The sequence below is a fragment of the Gordionus sp. m RMFG-2023 genome, chromosome 3, assembly GCF_954871325.1.
Source record: "Gordionus sp. m RMFG-2023 chromosome 3, tfGorSpeb1-WG-v2, whole genome shotgun sequence".
Taxonomy (NCBI): Eukaryota; Metazoa; Nematomorpha; class Gordioida; order Chordodea; family Parachordodidae; genus Gordionus; species Gordionus sp. m RMFG-2023.
This window is the reverse complement of record NC_088777.1, coordinates 2,023,997-2,046,008: the sequence shown is the minus strand read 5'-3', so window position 1 is coordinate 2,046,008 and position 22,012 is coordinate 2,023,997. Positions and strand designations below refer to the sequence as shown.

General features: G+C 29.5%; 1 protein-coding gene across 1 annotated transcript in view; it reads right to left on the bottom strand.

Annotated features, from left to right (window-relative positions):
- The window catches only part of LOC135926063 (uncharacterized), a 96,458-nt gene that overhangs the window by 34,620 nt on the left and 39,826 nt on the right, over positions 1-22,012 (bottom strand). The window contains exons 2-3 of the mRNA XM_065461729.1: positions 9,633-12,296; positions 147-438 (exon numbers count right to left, since the gene is read on the bottom strand). Coding sequence (XP_065317801.1) covers positions 147-438; positions 9,633-12,296 — 2,956 coding nt within the window. The remainder of the gene's footprint in view (positions 1-146; positions 439-9,632; positions 12,297-22,012) is intronic.

Here is a 22,012-nt window from a genome sequence, read left to right as displayed (position 1 = left end):
ATGAAATTATAACAAAATTTAAGAATTTAGAGTATATGAATATAATAAGAAAGAAAGAAAGAAAGAAAGAAAGAAAGAAATAAATAAATTCGAAGCATTTAAATTCAGTAATGATTTATATAACATATATCTATATATAAATTTACCGTCCAATCCACGTGAGATTTAAACTTGGGGCCGTCAGCATTGCACCCTTTTTTGGAGGAGAGCGAATTTTTCACCATTTTTTTGGTTGATTTGTTGGATTGTTGGCTACTGTTTTTCTTGATCGGGCTGACCGCACAGCTGTTTTTATCATCTGTCAAACCGAATTCGTAGGTGTCGGAATCGCCGGATTTCACTCTGGAAGTCGGGGAAAGAAAATTGAAAAGAATTTGATTTTTCTTGGCGACTTTGTCGTTCAGTGTCTTAGGATGATCGACTTCTTGGTCATTAATACTACAGGAAGATAATAAAAATTTATTATTTATTAATCACATTAAAAGATATTTAATGAGATTAAACGTTTAGTTGATGTTATTAAAAAAATATATTAATTTGTTATCTATTTCTATATAAATTATAATATTTTGGTTTAAAAAAAAAAAATTATTAAATATTTTTTGAAGGGAAATAATTTTTTTTTTTTTTAATATAAATAATTACTATATATTTAAGAACTTTGCCAAAAATAATACAAAACAAAAAAATAACAGAAATCAATTAATGGAATCTTAAGTCAAATATCTAAAAATAAAAATAATAAGAAGAAAAAATGTTAAGCAAAAAAAAAGAGATTATTTCCTGAAAATAGCAAAAGTTTTTTTAAGAATGGAATTATAATTTCGGGATAAGAACTAACTAGACATCGTAACAATATGCATAAAATTAATAATCAGTATATATATTAGAGATCTGCAAAAGTAGACACGGCTCGGTAGGAAAATTCGGGCCGGTTCGAGTCGGGTCTTAGAATTTTTTTTAAATATATCCGAACTTATCGAAAGTTTTCTTAAGAATGGAATTATAATTTCAGGATCAATGTAAGAACCAAGTAGACATCGTAAATAATACATAAAAATTAATAATCAGTATCTGCAAAAGTAGACGCCATATAGCATGTCTCGTTTATTTTTTTTAATAATTATAACAATGAATTTCTATATTTAAATAAACGGGTTCGGGCCGGATCGGGTAAAACTTTAAAAAAAATTCGGGGCCAATTTCGGGTTCGGGCCGGGTCGGGTAAAACTTTAAAAAAAATTCGGGGCCAATTTCGGGTTCGGGCCGGGTCGGGTAAAACTTTAAAAAAAATTCGGGGAAATAATTAGACATCGTAATATATACATAAAATTAATAATCAGTAATATACAGAGTTGTTAAAAGATACTTTTTAAATGGATCAAGATACAGATACATCGTCGAAAATAATATATAGATACAGATTATTTTAATCAAAAAATCTATCTGAGATACAGATACAGATCCCACATTTCTATATCTAGATACAGGATCTAGATACTCGAATCTAGATCCTTTAACAACTCTGGTAATATATATATATGATATATTAGAGATCCGCAAAAGTAGACGCCATATAAACATATATCGTTTATTTTGAGCAATTATAAAAATTAATTTCTAAAATTTAAATAAATTCGGGCCGAGCCGGCAAAATTTTTTTAAAAGAATTTCGGGTTCGGGTTCGGGCCGGACCGGACCGGGCTTGAAAAATCAGGCCCGATGCAGTTTCACTAATATATATATATATGCCTTTTTTTTAAAAAAATAATGTTTAAAATTGATAATGACACTAAATTAATATTTCAAGTGATGTTAAATCACCTAACCTTGACCAACTCCAATATGGCGTGGTCGTCAAGATTATCCCCCTAAATAATTGACTCGAAAGTCTAAGTTTAGCCTCAACTCAATGATTTTAGACTAAAAATGTGACTCTAAGCCTTTTTGTAGCTGGCCAAAGTTAAGATGGTTTATCAACATTAACTTTCAATATATTAAACTAATATTTAAAATTAGAAAAACCTTGTGGGATTAAGTTATGAATCTTGTTAAAGATTATATATATTTCTTTGGGATATTTTGAACAAGTTTATCCTTTGAAGATATAAAAAAAAAAGAAAAAAAAAGTGAGAAAATTTAAAACCAACATATAAAATATTATTTTATATTATAGTCGATTAGTGGCGAAGATTGTAATGTTCTATCTATATACCAATGTCCTTTTTTTTTAAAAAAAAAAAAATTTCAAGATAAATAATGAAGAAAAACATTTAAGCTGATTTAAAAAAAAAATGTTAACTAAATTAAGATTTTGAAAAAATATATTTAGTGTCTTTAAACTATCTAATCTTTAGTCTTACTATAAAAACAGCGCAGCCATATTTTTATCCAGGAATATTCTAATCGATCTTCAAGTTGATATTCTAATCGATCTCCAAGCTGAGGCTCGGCTCAGAAGCTTAATACAATTTTTTAGTCTAAAAAGGCTTGACTAAAGACACGATAAGAGATGGTCATGGTTAGGTAATTTAACGACACTAAATATATTACACCTAGTTCCTCTAGATTTGGTCACCAGGGGGCTAAAACCTTCTCCGCCATTGTCAAACTATACGTGAAATTTGGAAAATTAGGTATAAAATATTTATCGGATAAAATATTTTTTAATTTAACCACTACTCTTTGAATAGTGGAAGTTCAATAACCATTGAAAAAAAAAACTTCTTTCTGCCGCTAATTAGCTAAAAAATAATATGATTGTATTTTATATTATAATTCGTTTAATATGGATCCAATAATGTTGCTTTGAAAATATTTATAAAATATTTCCCACATTGCATTATCCTTGAAAATTATTATTGTTTTTTGATATAGAACAGTGACTGTTTACTGTATTAAATGTTTAGGAATAATAATAGTTTCAAATTTAAAAAAAAATTGGTTTTTTTTTTCTAATAATACTTTTAATATAATTTAAATTATATATTTATAGTTAGATATATAAGTTCTATTTATAATACATTATAAGTTTAATCGCGTATTCATCCATAATCACCTATAAGTTTTAAACAAAATTCTTCTACGTTCCTATGAGCATAAACAGATATAACTATATAATATGCATAATTTTTTAAAGATTCTCCTCTATAACTGCTTCACGGTTTTAAGCTTCTTAGATTTTTGCAGAATCAATTTAGAAAAAAATTTTTTAAAAAGTAACTGATTTTAAATTAGAATTCAAAGTTAAAAGAAATGATTTTTTTTAATGAAATGAAGTAAAAAGTTTAATAAACTAAATATAATTTAAATAAAAATATATAATATTTATATCCATTTTAAAAACTACTAATTAATAAACTGTTCTTTAATAAAGTGGCAAGGTCAAAAAGCCTATACCAACCAAGTTATAATAACAAAAAAAATAAAATAAAAATATATATTAAAAGGAGTTTTTGTAATCGTAAAATCAATATAAAAAGTTGTCAAAATTTAAAAAAAAAGGCAAAAAATGAAGTGTGGGGGGTTATAACCCTGATTGACAGGGTTATAACCGTGGATCAAATGACACCCCCCCCACCCCTCCTCTCCTTCAATAAAAAAAATAAATATTAATTTAATATAATTAAAAATTGAATAAACGGAAATAAAATTTAATTTTATATTTTTTTAAAAAAAAATTGCTGACGATGCTAATGGTATTATTAATGGAATTGTAAAAAAAAAATTAATACCTAAGATTTAATAACTATATATAGATAGATTATATTATTAAAAATCAAAAAATTTAATTTCCGACAGTAAAATTAAGAAAGTGAGCGAACCTCGCCTTACCAAAGTGAAAATTGAGTACGTATCCGATATTTTTGAAAGCTATTAATAATATGGGTAAAGGTATATATAAAAAAACCCATATTTCAATATTGTTATAAGGGAATTTTTTATATCGTAACGAGAAGTTAAAATTTTCCCCCTTTCCAATAACTCAAAAACTGACTAAAAAAACGAGAAATGACGATAACAAGGGCTTAAAGAAGAGAAATTTAGATGGTTAGTTGAGTCTAGTATTGTTAAATGGTTCCCGATCTTTAAAAAACGGAAAACTAGAGATTTTAGCCAGAAAAATAATTGGCCAAAGCCTCGAGATTCTGCTGATAGATGTCCAATCCTTTGGGGGCCATCTTTGAGCAAAATCTTCAGGAGCCGTTTTAAGAACACTACGGTAGTTCTTTAATGACGCGTAACAATTATCTGGGGCAATTAGTTAAGCTTTTCTTATCATTTTTTTAGGCCCGAGCCGGTTACTTAAACCGTACCGGGTATTTAAACCGGCCCTGGTATTTAAACCGACCCGGGTTTTTAAAAATCGATCTTTTCTTGAGGATTATCTTTTGGTATCTTAACGGGGTTTGTGTTTGATCGATAGTAGCGTTGTTAAACGGCTCTATTTTTAAAACCGGATAACCGAATATCTTAGCCAAAAAAAAAATGTTACGCATGCCTGGAGAGAGATTTTGATCAAGAATGGAATAAAGGTTTGGACATCTGTTATAACGAAATCTCGACATTGGCTAAAATACTCAGCCGTTTTTAAAAATAATTGAGCCGGTTAGACACCCCCCCCCCCCTAATCGATAGTCAATTTTTGACCCCCCCCTAATCGATAGTCAATTTTTGATTGGCATATAATTTAAAAATTTAATTAACCTTTAAATACGATAAATGGAGAAGAAATGGATTAATTTCGCAATAATATCCACGTGATAAGAAAGGCAAATATTTGAGATAATAAGAAACCTGCAGGCCCGGTCCTAAGCCAGGCCGGGGTACATGAGCCGGGCCGGATTTTAATTTTTTTAAAAAAATACCCGAGCCGTCGGGTTTTAAAATATTTTTAAAAAGTTCGGCCGGGTCGGACCTATTTTTTTTTTGCAAATGGTACCTCTCTTGCGGGTCTCAGAATATAAATTATGACTAAATTATACCAAAAAAATGATAAGTTACTGGGAGATCACTTAGAGAAGGTTTATTTTCAAGAAGCAAATATGGGAAAAAGGAAAGCTAAGACTTACTAATAAATCAAGATCCAAGTGTGAATAGGTTTATTTAAGAACTTCGATGCCTTAAAGTTATTAATGCTGTTCTAGGAAACATTAGGAATTTAATATTGAAAAAAAAAGAGATTGGTAGCAAAGAGTTAGTTTGAAAATATATACTACACAAAGCAGCAGCTGATTTAACGAATGCTCCTATTCTTCCAAATAATTTATCCAGCCAAAGTCAGCTGAGATGGCTCTAAATAATAGGTAATACAGGGTGGTGGGCTCGTGATACAGCACTCAGATGATGGTTTTACGGTGAAGACCTTAGTCTAGAACCTTCTATTCTATCAATGCGCCACAGTACGTAATTATTAATAAACTGTTTAAGGCGAAAACCTCGTCAGTACTTAAACCTTTGAGTGAGAATATGTGTAAATTTTAAAACGTTAAATAATAGCTCTAATTATTTTCGGAAAAATTTTTATACAAAAATAGGGCAGATTCTCATTATACCTTCTTCAACCTAAAAAAAAATTAAAACTTTATCAGCATGGAAAATGACCGGTATATTTTATAACCTTAACATTCATTAATGAATAGATTTCTGATTAAATCGGCCACCACTTGTATTGGTAATATACAAAAAAAAATTCTTACTTTTCGAGAGGTTAAAAAAAAATAATTGAGTAAAATTACTAAATTTGGCGCTCCCTAAAAAAAATTTTCTAGGCGGCTGAGGGGGGTTAGGGCTGTCTCGTTTGCCTCCCTTTCTGCAGTGTCACGGGAGCGGCGGGAGGAAAATATGAAACGAATATATATCGATTCAAATATTTGGATATTGCGTATAACGATGTCAACTGATTGATCGTAGAGATATATTACACAAAAAAAAATATATATAATACCATTTTCGGTTTCTTATCACGCAAATAAAAATGATGATAAATAAAGCGATAATATTTTGCAATACGAAACTTTAGATAATCTAATGCGGTTTAAACGACTCGTTTTGAGCCGAAGAAAAAATAATACTCAAGCCAGAAGATTTTGCTCATAGAATAAAGGTGTATTACATATATCATGGAAATCTAAGGAGGCTTAGCCAATATTTTTCTGGCCAAAATATTGAGTCGACCGTTTTTATAAATCGCCTCAAAAACGAGACGCAATGTATAGTTAATTATATTCGTTTATAATTTCTGCTGGAATAACATGGTTTGTGTAACTTTATAAAAGTTAGGTTATTACCTTACTTTTCCAATATTTTTTTGAAATAAAAATTGTTTATATAAACGTTTAAAATATAAAATTCTGAATTGTGCGTATTGGTTAACGAAAAAACAAGGATATCCTATTGGCTAACGAAAAACAAGGAAATCCAATCGAAAGAGTGGAAGGGGAATAGTAGTGTTGTTAAACGGCTCGATGAGGCGATTTTTAAAAACGACTCAAACCAAAGCTTCATCCAGAAAAAATATTACTCAAGCGGCTAAATTTAATGTTTTAGCCAGTGTTGTTAAATCGATCATCTGACTTTGGCCAGCTCTAAAAACGGCTTGGCCAGTTTTCATTTTCTATCTCCCATAATTAAGTTTAGGCTAAACTTAGAATGTTTAAGACAATCCTTTTTAGGGGATTATCTTGACCACACGCCATATTGGAGTTGGTCAAAGTTAGGTGATTTAACATAACCAGTTTATTTTAGCGTTGTTAAACGGCTCGTTTTACAAGAGGATTTCTCGAGCCAGATAAAAATATCGCCCAAGGCCTCCTCGAGATCTCGATAATATATGTCTAGCTAAAACCTTCGTTCCTTCTATGAGCAGAATCTTCATTTCTTATGTAATAATTTTTTCTGGATAAAATATCGAGTTGGCAACACTGCTAGTTTTAGCCGAAAAAGAAAGAAAGACTCATCCTTCCTTCCTTCCTTCCGGATAGCAGAAAGGTCTGACCCTCATTTAATCAAATCTGGAGGCTTAAGTTAATTTTTTTTTTTTTGGCTGAAATCTATTTAGTTTTTTTTTTAAAAAAAAACATAAATTGGATTCTTTCCTGATATTGATTCTAACGGATTCGAAATTATGCACCGATATTTTTCTAATCTCATCCATCGATAACCTTATATCTTAGTTTATTTTTTTTTGGCGCGAGTGTCAACTTTCACATATATGGTGGAAAAAAGGCGCGAAATCCTCCTCCCCCCTTCCCAAACCCCACCCTACCACCCCATTTGGCAAATTTGTTCGTATAATTTTTTTTTTAAAGCTTAAAACTAAAATTTTCCCTTAAGCAAAACCATTCACTCCCCCCCCCCCCCCAAAAAAAATAAATATTATCATTATAAATTTAATAGAAATTTTTGAGAAGAAAATGGTTATTCTTTTTAAAATGTAATCTCAGCCAAAGTTCTTTAAGGAACGAACCTAAAAAAAATAATCCAATGAAAAATACCTTGAAAATACACAATTCCCAATCTCAGCCAAAGATCTTTAAGGAACGAACCTAAAAAAAATAATCCAATGAAAAATACCTTGAAAATACACAATTCCCAATCTCAGCCAAAGATCTTTAAGGAACGAACCTAAAAAAAATAATCCAATGAAAAATACCTTGAAAATACACAATTCCCAATCTCAGCCAAAGATCTTTAAGGAACGAACCTAAAAAAAATAATCCAATGAAAAATACCTTGAAAATACACAATTCCCAATCTCAGCCAAAGATCTTTAAGGAACGAACCTAAAAAAAATAATCCAATGAAAATACCTTGAAAATAAACGATTCACAAAAGTCATCCCTCGAATTTCCTAAAAAAAAATTTGTATAAGCCAAGCTAGAACGCTTCAAGAGGTGATAAAAAATTCCTAAGTAACAAATGAAAGCGTTAGCCACTTATATTTCAATAAATTGCCGATATCATCAGCCGTAATATAAGTGTTTAATATGAGCAAAATCTCTTCACTACTATATATATATATTGGTATATTCTTCCATATCAACCAGAGTTGTTAAAGGATCTAGATACATCCTGTATCTAGATATAAAAATGTGGTATTTGTATCTGTATCTAGAAAGATTTTTGATTAAAATATCGGTATCTAGATATCATTTTAGGCGATGTATCTTTATCTAGATCCATTTAAAAAGTATCTTTTAACAACTCTGATATCAACAATAAAGATAATAATTTAGAATGTTCCTATATTTTGAATTAATTTTATAAAAAAAAATTCTTTCTCCTGAAAAAAAAAATGTTTTTAAAATTGGGTATAGAATACTTATGATACTTAAGCCGACGAAATCTAGATGATAATACGAAAAAAAATAAGTTAAAATAAAAAACAGATAGGGAGTTCCGTGAAGTTGGCCGAATTAGAAGCACTAATGATGATGAATCATATGTCACTCTTTAGTAGTGATCTGCATCGGGCCTAACAAAAATTCACCGACCCGGCCCATAGAAATTAATTTTTAAAATATTCAAAATAAAAAGAGATATGTTAATATGGCGCGTCTAGTTTCTATAAAATAAAATCAAAATAGTTTTATTTTACATAAAAAAATTCAATATAAAATCGATGAATCTAAACATATTTTAAAAAAAATTCCAAAGCCCAACCCAACTCGGCCCGATTTTTTAAAAAAATTAAGCCCGACCCGGCCCGGCCGGATACGGGCCGGGTCTACTTTTGCGGATTATGAGTGAAGTTATCACAAGTTTTTATTTTTTGCTTATATCTTTTTTTCCCCTTAAATTCGGCTTACTTATACTAATTAAAGCAACTTAAACAGTCACTAAACGGAAGCACTAAAAAGTGACATACGATTCATCGTATGTCACTTCCAATCGTTCGGACAAATTTCACCCAGCTCTGATAGGGGGGCAAGCAAATATATAGAATAAGTTATATTATTCCACGATATATGCTATTGATTTAATTTTTTAAATAAATACATATATAAATATATTATATATATAAAAGATACATATTCAACGCTATAATTTGAATAAATTATTATACCAAAATAATTTAAAATTTGCCTTTGTGTCCGTTCATTAGCGAATTTTTTATTTGTATTTTTTTTCTTAATCAAAATTTATCTCTTACAAAAAAATCTCTTTTACCGATGTTATTATAAATTACAAGATAATTATAATATTTATAAATAATATTTTTTTAAAAAAAAATAATTAATATTGGTTTAATCAGGCGGTAACAAAAAATAAAATAAACGTTAAAATTAAAATGTTATGTAAAAAAAATAAATAAATAATAATATTATCAAAACAATTAAACAAATGATGAATGGAAATAAGGGTTACATGGCAGAGCGGTTAAAAGATACTTTTAAAATGTATCGATATAAAATGACCTATAAAAGTATCTAGATGAGGATAAGTCGTTCAAAAAATGTGTATATATGTTAAAATTCAACATTTATAAGTTTAAAAAAAAATTAAAATTGTGAATTGAACCAAAACATATTTTTTTTTAGCAAAAATTGGCGCTAGCTGTGAATGTGCAGGGTAAGTTTAAAATAAAGTCTACATCGAAAGGTACATACATATATATATATTCATCATACCTGTTCTTGTATAGAAATTTAAGCTGATCTTTAAGGGAGTTGCAGGGAGAATAATCTAAAGATTTGGAACGAATTTCCTTTTTGTCGAACAGCGAAAGTTCTAAAGCACCCAAGGCCAAAATGGAGGCGTAGGGGTAGATCGGGAGGGACCTGCGTACTTGCTTATTATTATTAGACCGCGTCGTAGTTTCATTTTTTGTCGACAAGTTTTTGGAAAGTTTTTCGGGTATGAAAGATTGAGCCGGAATCCCTAAATACGACGGGGAAATTGTGCCGCGCGATTCTCCCGAGCGTGGCGGACTCGATTCGGTATTCGAAATAATGGAAATCGTAGGGTGAATTATTGGGGGGACAATGCGGTTTTCGCCGGGAAGCCGGTTCTTATTTTCGGAATCCGAAGAGACGCCGTTTTGGGTTGAGCACGTTCCACGAAGTTGCATTGGGGATGGTGCTTGGCTTGTAAATGTTAAGGAAGCCCCAGTGTGAGATACAGGTAAAGATACGTCATCTTTTGCTGGAACATTGTCGAAATACGAACTTGTTTCGCGGGTAATGCGCCCTTGATGCACTTTATCGTGTTCAGATGCCGATGTGTACGACACGCTGGTATTGCTGGCATTGAAAGAATTATTAATGGTTGAAGATGCATTCCGCTGAGAAAATTCTGCGCAGTATTCTTCTGCGCCTTTTTCGGGATTTAAATCCTTAGATTGACGGGTCTCGAGATAGGTTGATGAACGGTGGTTGGAATTCATATCTTTTAAATCGTGACAAAGAGTATACTTTGTTGGGTTCGGTATATCAATTAAATTCGAAGGAGAATGCCTTATTTTATCTTGAGGAGAGACATTGACGTTTTTAACTCCACCAGGAGAAACCATCTCATCACAATTTTTATTTTGGCCTAAGATATGGGAAACAATTTTCATGGAACTTAAATAACGTTCCCTGTCATGATACAAACAATGGAGACATACCCCGTGACTGATATAGAGGGAATCTTCCACCCTATTCCTCTTTTTGTTGATGGTTCTAGCGTTGCTAAAGTCCGGGTTCGTGTTATTCACCCTTGAAGGTTGAATAAGTTGTTTGCTAGTAAATACGGTATCCGTGTTGACAGCCTTTTCCAGTTGCAGGTCCTGGAATATGGCCACTCTTTTCTCATCGAGACTTTCCAAGGATCCGCCATGATTTTTTTTGTGCAGAGCGTTATCGGACCTGTTTTGATTGATATAGGCGTTGCCGCAGACAGGCTTATGGGAACTCTCTTCCACGTAACGGTATATGTCGTTGTAAGATTTGCTGACGTCCGCGTAATCGACAACTCTCAACGCGTCTTTCTTTTCTTTTTCCTTCTCCTTGAACTTTTTGATTTTGAGAATATGCCCCATTTTGTACTTAGATTTGGGGGGGTTTATTTTAACTGACCCGGTAATATCCTTCACTTCCCCGTAATTGAGATAATTCTCGGGTGCGAACTCTTGACCAGCTTGATTGGTTGTGATCGATATGCTAGGAATATTCGGTTTGTCGCCGTAAGAAGAGACGGCCGAATTGTCGAACGAACGGGCTCTTTTGTTATTTTTCCCGTGAACGGGATCGTATCTATACAGATTACTAGGATGTTCCGGGTATAAAAACCGGGTGAATTCGGTTGGCGAATACGACGAAACACCGGCAGGGCTAGCTTGAGCAAATGGAGCCCTACTAACCGTATCGTTGGAAACGCATTTTGTCGTAGCGGTTTCGTTACCCGCTGATGTCGCGCAAAAAATGTTCGCGAACGAACGGAATATTCCGGTGCCTTTCTTTTTACGATCTAAGTGCATCGAGTCCATCTCCAAATATTTCTCGAGAGGAATCTGGGATGGTGAGCTGTAATCGAACCCAGAGGTGACTCCGGGAAGGTTATGCACACCATCTTCTAAACGTGTATCACCTTCGTAACGGTTTTCCGGTTTGATTCCCATCAAGCTACGAAATAATTTCAGGGACGGCATTTCGGATAGATGAGAAAAACTCCTGGATTTATTAACACCCGTAGAGTTACTTTTCTTGTCGTTTTCGTTGCTTAGGTGCATAGTTAAACTCTCGTTCCCAGTACTTTGATCTATATAGTGAGAGTGTCCCAGTATGTCTAAATTTCGAAAGTTTGTAACTCCGATATGCGACAGCGTATCGGGCTGTAGTGAACAGGACCTAAAACGCCCTTTATGACGATCTTCATTTCCCGAAATATGGAAGTTATCTAAATCGCTTACATTTGCCTCGTGGATAGGATTGGAGTTAGAATTTCTAAGACCCCCTCCATTTATCCCGTTGCTATCGCCTCCGATGCCGCGATAATAGTATTCGTTGGCTGATAAGGGTCTAGACGGGGGTCTCGTATGAAGATAACGCGTGTTAAGATTATCTCCCCCATTTTCGAGTTGACAGGAGATGTTGGCATTAGAAGAATACGGGGAGCTCGGGCTGAACCTGGAATTTAGGGAAGATATCGAGGAAACGGATGAAACGGAAGAAAATCCCTTGGAATTATCGAAAGAACGAGACTGCTGAATGCCGAGGGAACTGGGAACTATCAACGTAGTCAAGGTGTTAGAGGGAGCGAAAGAATAACTATTGCCGGTTACGTGAGTTCCGTTATTCCCGTAAAGAAGATCTCTGGAATTAATAGCGTGGAAATTATTAGAAGCAGGCTCGTTCATTTTATTCATATTATAAATATAACGTTACCACATAATTTAAGGATGATTGAATAATTTCTGAAATTATTTTAAACTTTTATTAATTTTAAGGGTTTTATAAGTGTTAATTTTTTAAAAAAACAAATTTTGTTTTTTTGGGTAGGGGGGGGGGAGGTTAACATTAATTAAATTTTAGTCGATATAAAAAGGGAGTTGAAAATAATAAATTTTAATATAAAATATTTATTTAATTAAAAAAACGTTATTTTTATTTTTTTTTGCAAATCGATAAAATTTGAAGAAAAAAAAATGAAGAAATAATAATAAATATATATTCTTAAATAAAATTATAAAAAAATTTCGATTTCAAATAAAAAATATTTTTAAAAAAAAACTTTAAAATTTCCAGATTTTTTTTTAAAAAAAAATATTAGCATATCAAATGACAATTAAAAAAAATAAAAATTATAAAAATAACCAAAAATAAATATTTTTTATAATGATAAAAGATAAAGAAAAGTAGTAAGTATAAACTTGAAAAAAAAATAAAAAATACAATTTAAAAAAAAAATAATATTAAAAATATAATAAATATTTTTTTATTAATTTTAATTTTCAAAATCTGAATGAAAAAATATAGCATATAAAATTATTTGTCGAATTTGTCATTCTTTTATAAAGAAGATTTTCATGTTTGAAATAGCGATTCCCTAAATCAGGCACACCGGAAATAGGCGAAAGTTTAGAAACTCTAGTTTGATGAAGAACAGATTATTGGCCTCTAGTTTTGCTGTGTATACGCTTTAAATTAACTCTTCATAAACGTTGAGTTATATAAAGTATAAAAATATAATATAATTTTAATAAATTTTCTAAGAAATATATTATATAATTTATTTTTAAAAAATAAAAATTATAAATTGTATAATAATTATATAATATATGAATCTCTTTATAAAAAAAATTTTTTAAAAAAATATGAAAAGAACATATATATTTCTTAGAAATTATAGTTAATAAAATATTAAAAGAAATAAATATTTTACATTTCAAACAAAAAAAAACAAAAAAAAAACATACTAGAAAGTGTTATATGAATATTAAAATTTTATTTAATTTATCCATAAGAAAAACTAAAAAATTAAATATACTCCTTGAAGTGAGTATTAAAATTTGAGGAATAAAGTAAAAATAGCAAAATTAATTGTAAAAAAAAAATAAAATGACACAAAAGAGTGGCTAAGGGAGACTTTGTCAAAATTTTAAAACAAAATTATCTAAAAAGAATAGCCATAGCCATATATATTATATTATTTTATTTTGCGCAAAAATATATGGTAATTTATAAATTTTTGTTTAAAAATAAGTCGTCGGACAACTGTTATTGGGAAAAGCTTTTCGTAAAATTGTAATAACCCGCATAGTCTGATTATCATAGGATCCTTAATTTTCGTGTCTATCAATTTTATAGGGGGAAATCTATTTATTTACCAAAAAAAAATATTTAATAAAAACAGACACACACACACAAAGTTAATAGATAGATGAATTTGGTAAATATATTTCTAGTTATTATCTATTGCTTGTACCGGGTTTTAGCAATTCATAAGATTTTAAAATTCTTCCCGGACCGGTTTTTCTAAAATATTCGACCCGGCCCGGTTCAAAATGTCTGAAATCTGGCGTTTCTCTACTTGGTACATTAGGCATAGATCAATTTATTCAAAATCAATATAAAAAAAATTACATTATTCGAATTCGTTATAAAATTATTAAATTGTATAAAAAGGCTTGGATTGGCAAGTAGGTTGACAGGTTAGACATGGTTATGACCTGTCAACGTTAATAAGCAATATGACATAATTATTGTCACGCATTTTGATAGAATGAAATGGCATTATTAAAACAGTTTATATACTATATTATACCCGACATTAGTAAATTCATCCTTACCGTTAACCCCCCCCCCTCCCCTTAATCCTAAATAAATAAAAAACGATATTGATTTTAAAAAAATGAATAAAATGATATTAAGAATAGTTGAAATCCTACGAAGAACTGAATCAAATTAGCAACCATTCCACATAGAACTTAGGAGATAATTTTCCAAGCACATTCCCCAGTTAGATTCTTTATTCCTCCACCACAAATAAACTCTGACCAACCCTAAAATCAAAAAGATATATATCGAATATATAATTTATAAATTTTGCCCATAACCTTAAAAAAATTAAAAAAAAATAGATGAGGATACCGTTTAAACGCTCGAATCGGGTCGATTTTTAAAAACCGGCCCGAACTCGACTTTTTTAAAATTATTATTAAAATTTTAAATAGCTTCTCGGTTTAGAGTTTTTTTTAAGATTTATGAAATAGGGTTTTATAAGATCTCTCAAAAAAGATAAGAAGATTGAAAGGTTGTCCTGACGTCTTTTCCGGAATTGGAATTCAGAATTTAGAAAATAAAAAATGACGGACGGGGTCTCAGAGCTAAATTTTTATAACATACATTCATCTTCGGCTTACTTCCGGGAAAAAGATTTTTGGGGGTGAGTGGCGAATAATTTTTGTGGCAATTATTTATAGAAATTTCGGTATGATAAAGTGCGCACAATATAAAAAAAAAATAACGCAAACGAGGCTATTTTTAATATGAAACCTTCTAAATTTAAAACGAATGCATTTAAAAAAAATGTATTATTTGCGTTTCGAAAAACGCCGAGTTTGAAACGCTAAATTTGGGCCAAATATAATTAAGGAGATTAGCCTTCCCGATGAAAAGCGGGTATTCCATGATATGTTACAATATTACGAATGATTATGGAATGAATAAGATAAGAATAAGATTTGGTTAAATTTTAAATCTTCCCCCTCCTAAACCCGGTCCGGCCCCCGGTTTTTCTAAATTTAACAGGGCCGGGCCTGTAAATTTTTTTTAAAAAAAATATCCGGGCCGGGCCGTACAAAATGGTTACCTCTGCAGGTTCTCCGATATATATTTATTAATGGTTATATAATTTTTTTTTTATAATTTAAAATTTTTCATAATAATCTTCGAAATTGTAATTATATACATTAGGCCTTTTATATATATATATATATATAAAACTAACAACTATTCATAAAAAATAAAATCAAATTTTTTTTTTTTACTTTTAATAACATTATTTAATTATATATTTTTTTGGTAAATGGTTTAAAAATAGAAAATTTAAATTTAACGAGGTATATAAAAGAAAAAATACATTTGTAATAAGTCAACCGTCTATGATCGATAAACTGGGATAATGAACAACGACATTATAATAATACCTAGATAGGTTGACTATACATTCATTAACGGTGTTACACCATCGAAAACAGCTGGGGACGCCATTTTTATACCCCCGTATCGTTATCAAACTTTTTAAAACGACAAATTTATTCCTATGCTCTGATGCGAACTTTATTAAAGAATCGTCTTAGCAAGTTATCAATTTAATAGTTTTTTTAAAAATAATTACTATGCGGGTTACCAAGATGGCGGGTCCAGCTGATGTGCATTCAGCGACGCTTTCAAATGCATTAATAAATGAAAAGAAAGAAAGAAAGAAAGAAAAAAAACCCTGGGCTCTGGGTGTTAAAAAAATTTTTTTAAGATAAATTTTATTTTTTTTTGGGGGAAAAATCTTATAAACAATATATATTATATATATAAATAATACAAAACAAATCCCTTCCACACACCCCCCCCCCCTCCCCTCTTCTCCTCTCTTTAAAAGTTAAACTAAAAAAAAACACATTATTACATATTTTACTCCTCTTTCGATTTATACTATTTCCGGGGCAGGGTTGGATTTGCGGGCTGGAACAGGTGCTCGGGCTAGACCTGCAGATCTCTGAAAAATATTGTTAGGGAGGAGGACTGGCGTTTTAGTGTTGTTAAATTGCCTAATTTTGACCATCTAGTCAAGCTTTTCGCCTAAAATATGAATTAAGCCTCTAAATTGAGTCTCAACTCGAAGATTGATTCTAATATTATTGGATAAATACATTAGCTACACTGTTTTATAGTTGACTAAAGGTAGGTAATTTAACAACACTAGGCGTTAAATTGTCCATTAAAAAAAAATATTGAAGCTCGAAGCAAATTTTTTCCCAAAATATTTAAACTTAGCTTTATATATATATATATATATAAATTTTTTTTTCTTTGCGTATAATCTCTATAAGGAATTAATATTTAAGAAATTAAGAAGATTAAAAAAAAAAATTATTTTTTTATTTTTTTCGAAAAATGAATAAATACCCCGGGGTACCTTTTAGCCTTCCGCAACAATTTTTTTTTTTTTCTAGAAAAATGTTGTACCAGGTTTATCCATATAATATATGTTTAGCGTCAAACCTGTTTTTTTTCCGACAATGTGTTATTTTACTTTTTAAATCATTTTTTGAATGAGAATCGGATTTTTCCGGAAATGGATTCCAGCTCGTTTAGAATACCTATCTAATGAATTGTAGATAATTTTCCCGTTAACCTTTGAGAGTCATTCATAATTTATATGAAAAATAAATATATGGACGAAGAAATATAAATTATATTAGGTTCAATGACATATAATAATACCTAGACTGACGATTCATTCATTCATTAAAATGCATTTTTTAAGCGTAGGTAAAAAGCGAATCAGCTGGATCCGCCATTTTGGTAACACGTACTACTATTATAATCGATAACCTTGCTTCCTTAAATTATCTCGACGATCCGGTAATTCTTTAATAAAGTATGCGTCAGATATAGGGAATAAATTAGGCTCACGTTTTAAAATTTTAATAATGATCAGTATAACCAAGATGGCGCCTCCAGCTGATTTGCATTGGATGTAACACTTTTGAAATACAAACGTCAGTCTAGGTATTATTATATGTCATTGATTAGGTTAGAAGTCTGACATTATATAAGGTGAGGTAATTCCAAATGTGATAGAATACATGTCCGGTAAAATCGGGTATTTTTAAAAAAAAAATCCGCTCCAAAAATGAATTTTAAAGTTGAATAAAAATAACTTATTGACCGAATAAACTGGTATTGCTAGGCGGCTAACTCAGTACTTTAGCCAGAAAAATATTGTACAAGCCTCGATATTTTGTTGCTAGATGTTCAAAAAATCTTTAGGATTGCATAGTATTGTCCCCGAATAATACAACCGAGTTAACCGTTTTTTAAAACCGGCTCAAATCGAACGGTTTAACAACACAAACGCTAACCGGATATATATCACGCGAAAGAACTCGTTCTCACTTAAAACTGTCATATAATCGCTCGTTAGCGTTACCCTGAACAAAACCTGGTGGTTTCTAGTGTTCTTATAAATATTAGTATGGATTTTTCTTTTGTTTATTAGTTAAATATAAATCCCTGCCTTTTAAAAAAAAGGTTAATACGCACAATATTTTTAATACAATGATAAAAATTGAAATCACTCTCATTTAAGAATTGATATTTAATCCGAATAACTATAAGAAAATTTTTTTTTAATGGATGAAAAGTTATCTTTAAACGCGTTAAAATTTAAATCGCGTTTAAAACTTATCACGAGCGTATATCACTGCGCGATATTTTTAGAACAATTGAAAGGCATCTGATTAAAATGCGTTTTATGGTTTAAATTTCGAAAGCAAATATTTATCAGTTTTTTTTTAAAAATAATTTTAGAAAAAAAGAATTAACCTGCCCCGGGATAACACTAACCCCGGTCTCCCCTACTAATTATAACATATTAATTTTTACATTTTTTTTTTGTTTTAAAAAAAAAAGTAATCATTTTTGAAAAATTTAAGCTTGCAAATGTATTTTACATTTCACAAAAATTAATAAATGCTCTAATAGAGATCCCGGACACATAATCACCTGGTCAAAATTCCAAGGAAAAAATTTTATCGGAAAATGAAAATAGGAATAAAGAAGAAAAAAAAAATTTTCTAGACTAAATTTCTTAGAAATTGGGGAGGGGGGGGGGAATAGGCACTATTTAATAGACCTGGGATGGGATATGTTTAAAAATAATTATCTTCCAAAATGGCCAAAATTGGTCGAATTTCAACTTTTTTGATAATTTTACGTATTGGGTTTTAACTTTTATGGCCTAACCTGGACCGGGCTGCAATGGTTCATTATTCTTCCCAAGTAGTAAGTCCACATCTCTAAATCTTTATACAATCGTTGGCAAGAGTAATTATGGCAAGGGGGATTTATGAGTTGATAATTAACGGTTTTGAAACTACGGGAGTAGGGCTTCTCGTCAAAATTTATAGAAAAAATGACATGACGTGATTGATAACCCGTCGTGATTGATAACCCGTCGTGATTGATAACCGTAATTTTCTTTATCCCGCCACACAGATATGGGCTTAGCTTAGTCAAAGGGGGGGGGGGTAGGTATTAACAAAATGGACCTATGAAATTATTTGTTTAGCAAAAATTTTAAAACAAAAAGTTGTCCTGTCCATATGGTTGTCAGAGGCGTTGCGGAAACAAGAAAGCGATTTGATGGTCAAACCCACCTTAGCATTCTTTGAGTTGGTAATGAAAAAAAAAATGAAATATAGAGCGATAAAAAAAGTAATGATTTACATATGAAAATTACATTAATACTGAAAAGGAAAACAACAACACCATTAGCATTTTTTTAAAGTTTGACAGATATTTAATACAGTATAATATAAAAATAGATCCGTATTTCCTTATATATTATATTCCTTGTCATAGCTGCATAATCTCTGAAAATTATATTATTCATATGTAGATATATATATTTTTATGACAATTTCATAATTTATAGGTTTGTTTATCATTTTTTTTTATAATGTTACGAGATGAATTAATTAAATGTCTTCTTTTTTTTCGGTTTTTAGCCACAAAAAATTAAATAGGAAAATTAATATTTTATCTTTATATGTTTGAAATAATTTTAAAAAACCATAAAAATAACATTTTATTTAATTTTAAATATTGACAAAATTTTAATTAAATATATATATATATATAAGTATATTTTATTAATTTTTTTTTACTTCAGAAATAATAATAATTTTATATTAAATTTATTTTTTTTTAATCAAGTTGATAAATATAGTTGTTTAAATGACTCGTTAAAAAAAGGCTAATAACTTTGGCAAAAATTAATATTTATTATATATTGGGAAATCCACTTCTATAACTCAAATTTTTTTTTAAAATGTCGAGTGGAACATTCCAATTCTAACCCCAAGATTTATAATGGATTTATTTTAAAAAATTAAATTTAAAAAAAATATATATTTAATCATCTCAAAATAATGATAATTTTTTTATTTTTTCCTAAAATAATACACTATTTTTATAGGGAAAATAAAAAATATTTTTTTTCTTCAGTTCGTATTTTTTTTTGATTTATTATAGTAGAGGTTATAATATAAAAAATTTTTAAAATTTTATTGTACTTAATAAATATCGAGTTTCAGAAAAATGAAAAAAAATCTTTAAATTATTTAATACAATATTATATATCAAAACTATTTATTTTTCCACCCTTTTCTTCCCTTATTTTATATTAAAAAATGGAATTAAACCAATTTATTATTTGTTCGTTATTTCTTTGCCGAAAACAAAGTGAGTTCATTAAATCCTCTTTAATATTATTAATATTATATAATATTAATATAAAAATATATATAATATAATAATTTTTCCTTATTTTTTTGGGTTAATTAATTTATATTGCATTCACACAATTTTATTTCCATGTACTTTTAGCTCTTTTATCTCTTTTATATATTTTTATTATATTTTATTATATTAATTTCTCTTCCGCTAAATATATTTCTTCATGATTTATTGATTTTATATTTCAAAAAAAAACAAACAATTGCTTCGCGATAGATTTTTGCGGTTTACAATTTTTTATTACATTAATAATTTAATTAATTACGACGCGTTTACACAAAAAAAAATTTGTATTGATATGTAAAATAGTAAATAAATGGTATATCTAGGTAAATTTATTATTACTAATATAAATTGCGTATATAAAAATTAATTTTAATATCTAAAAAAAATTTTTTTTTTTATGATTTCAAGGATATTAAAAAGTATAAGTTTTGATTAAAACCATTCACTGAAATTTTTTTTTAACCTGATATCCTTAATTTTTTTAATGGAAAATTAATAATTGTGGGTTTTGTTGCGTACGTAAATGATAAAAATTCGAAAATTTTACAAATCTATTTTTAATTTAATTTAAAAAAAATTTTTTCTTTTAGAGTTGGATTTTATTAATAATCGTGTTAACACCTCGCCATAAACCTTTGGCCAGGATTTTACCAAGGGGGGGGGGTAAGGGGTTAAAACCTTTAGGGTGATTCGTTCATAAATTTTATCGTAGGGCCTATAGGACCGCCATTTTTTCGCCATCTGTTTGGCGGGGGTTTTGATTCTTTTTAAGATATAGTTTTTGGGTTTAACAATTTCTTTTCTTCTTTTCTTCTCTTAAATTATAAATTATTATTCGGTTATTTAAAAAAATAATTTATTATTTATTGCTATTGCTATATGAGATGACAACATTTTATTTCGAGGAAGAAAGGAACGGAAGGAAAAGGAGAAAGTGGGGTATTTATATTGGATTAGAATATAATTTAAAGCGCAAATTTGTCGAGGAAAGATTTTCCTTTACGCGTAGTGTTGTTGTACGGCTTAACTCAATATTTTATTAGGAAAAAATATTGTACAAGCCTTCGAATGATTATGCTCATAGGTAGGCACGAAGGTTTTTGAATATCTATTAACGAAATTTCGAGGCCTTAGAACAATATTTTTTCGGGGCTAAAATATTGAGTTAGCCGTTTTTTAAAAAAATCGACTTAGTGTAATTACCAGAGTTGTTAAAGGATCTAGATACGATCTAGATACATGTGGTATCTGTATCTAGATAGATTTTTGATCAAAATATCTGTATCTAGATATTATTTTAGACGATTTATCTGTATCTAGATCCATTTAAAAAGTATCTTTCAACTACTCTGGTAATTACTAAGGTCTAAAATTGTTATATATGATTTATTCGATTTATAGCCTTCTATTGGTTCACTTATATTAAAAAAATTTTTTTTATTAATAATTAGGATACTATAATGTTTTTGAACAAAAAAAAAGGTTTCTATTATGTGTTTGAACAAAGAAACGTTATGTGACTAATAAAAAAAAAATGGAAGGAAAGATATTTTATTAATAATAATTATGAGTATTGTAAAAAATAATTCAATTTAGAGCTTTAATCAAGGTAAAGATACGGATTCGACTAACATTATATATAATATATATATTTACGTAATATTTATAATATAAAATATAGTTAAACTCTTTAACGTTACGCAAATATACCATCTCCTCCACATTTCCACCCCAAAATCGATATATGTATATATACATATAATCGAATTCTTATAATATGATTTTAAAAAAAACCAAGGTAAATTTTGATTTTCATCTGGCATGAATTACCGCCAAAACTAAATTTAAATGCAAAAAAATGAGAGAAGGAGTGAATATCGGGGTTGCAACCAGAAAAGTCGAATAATAAAATGAATAAATTTTAGTGCATATTAACCCCGTAGAAAAGGTTGTTGCCACCTTATTTTAATTACAAAAAAAAAAAAAATTATTTAAAATTGTTT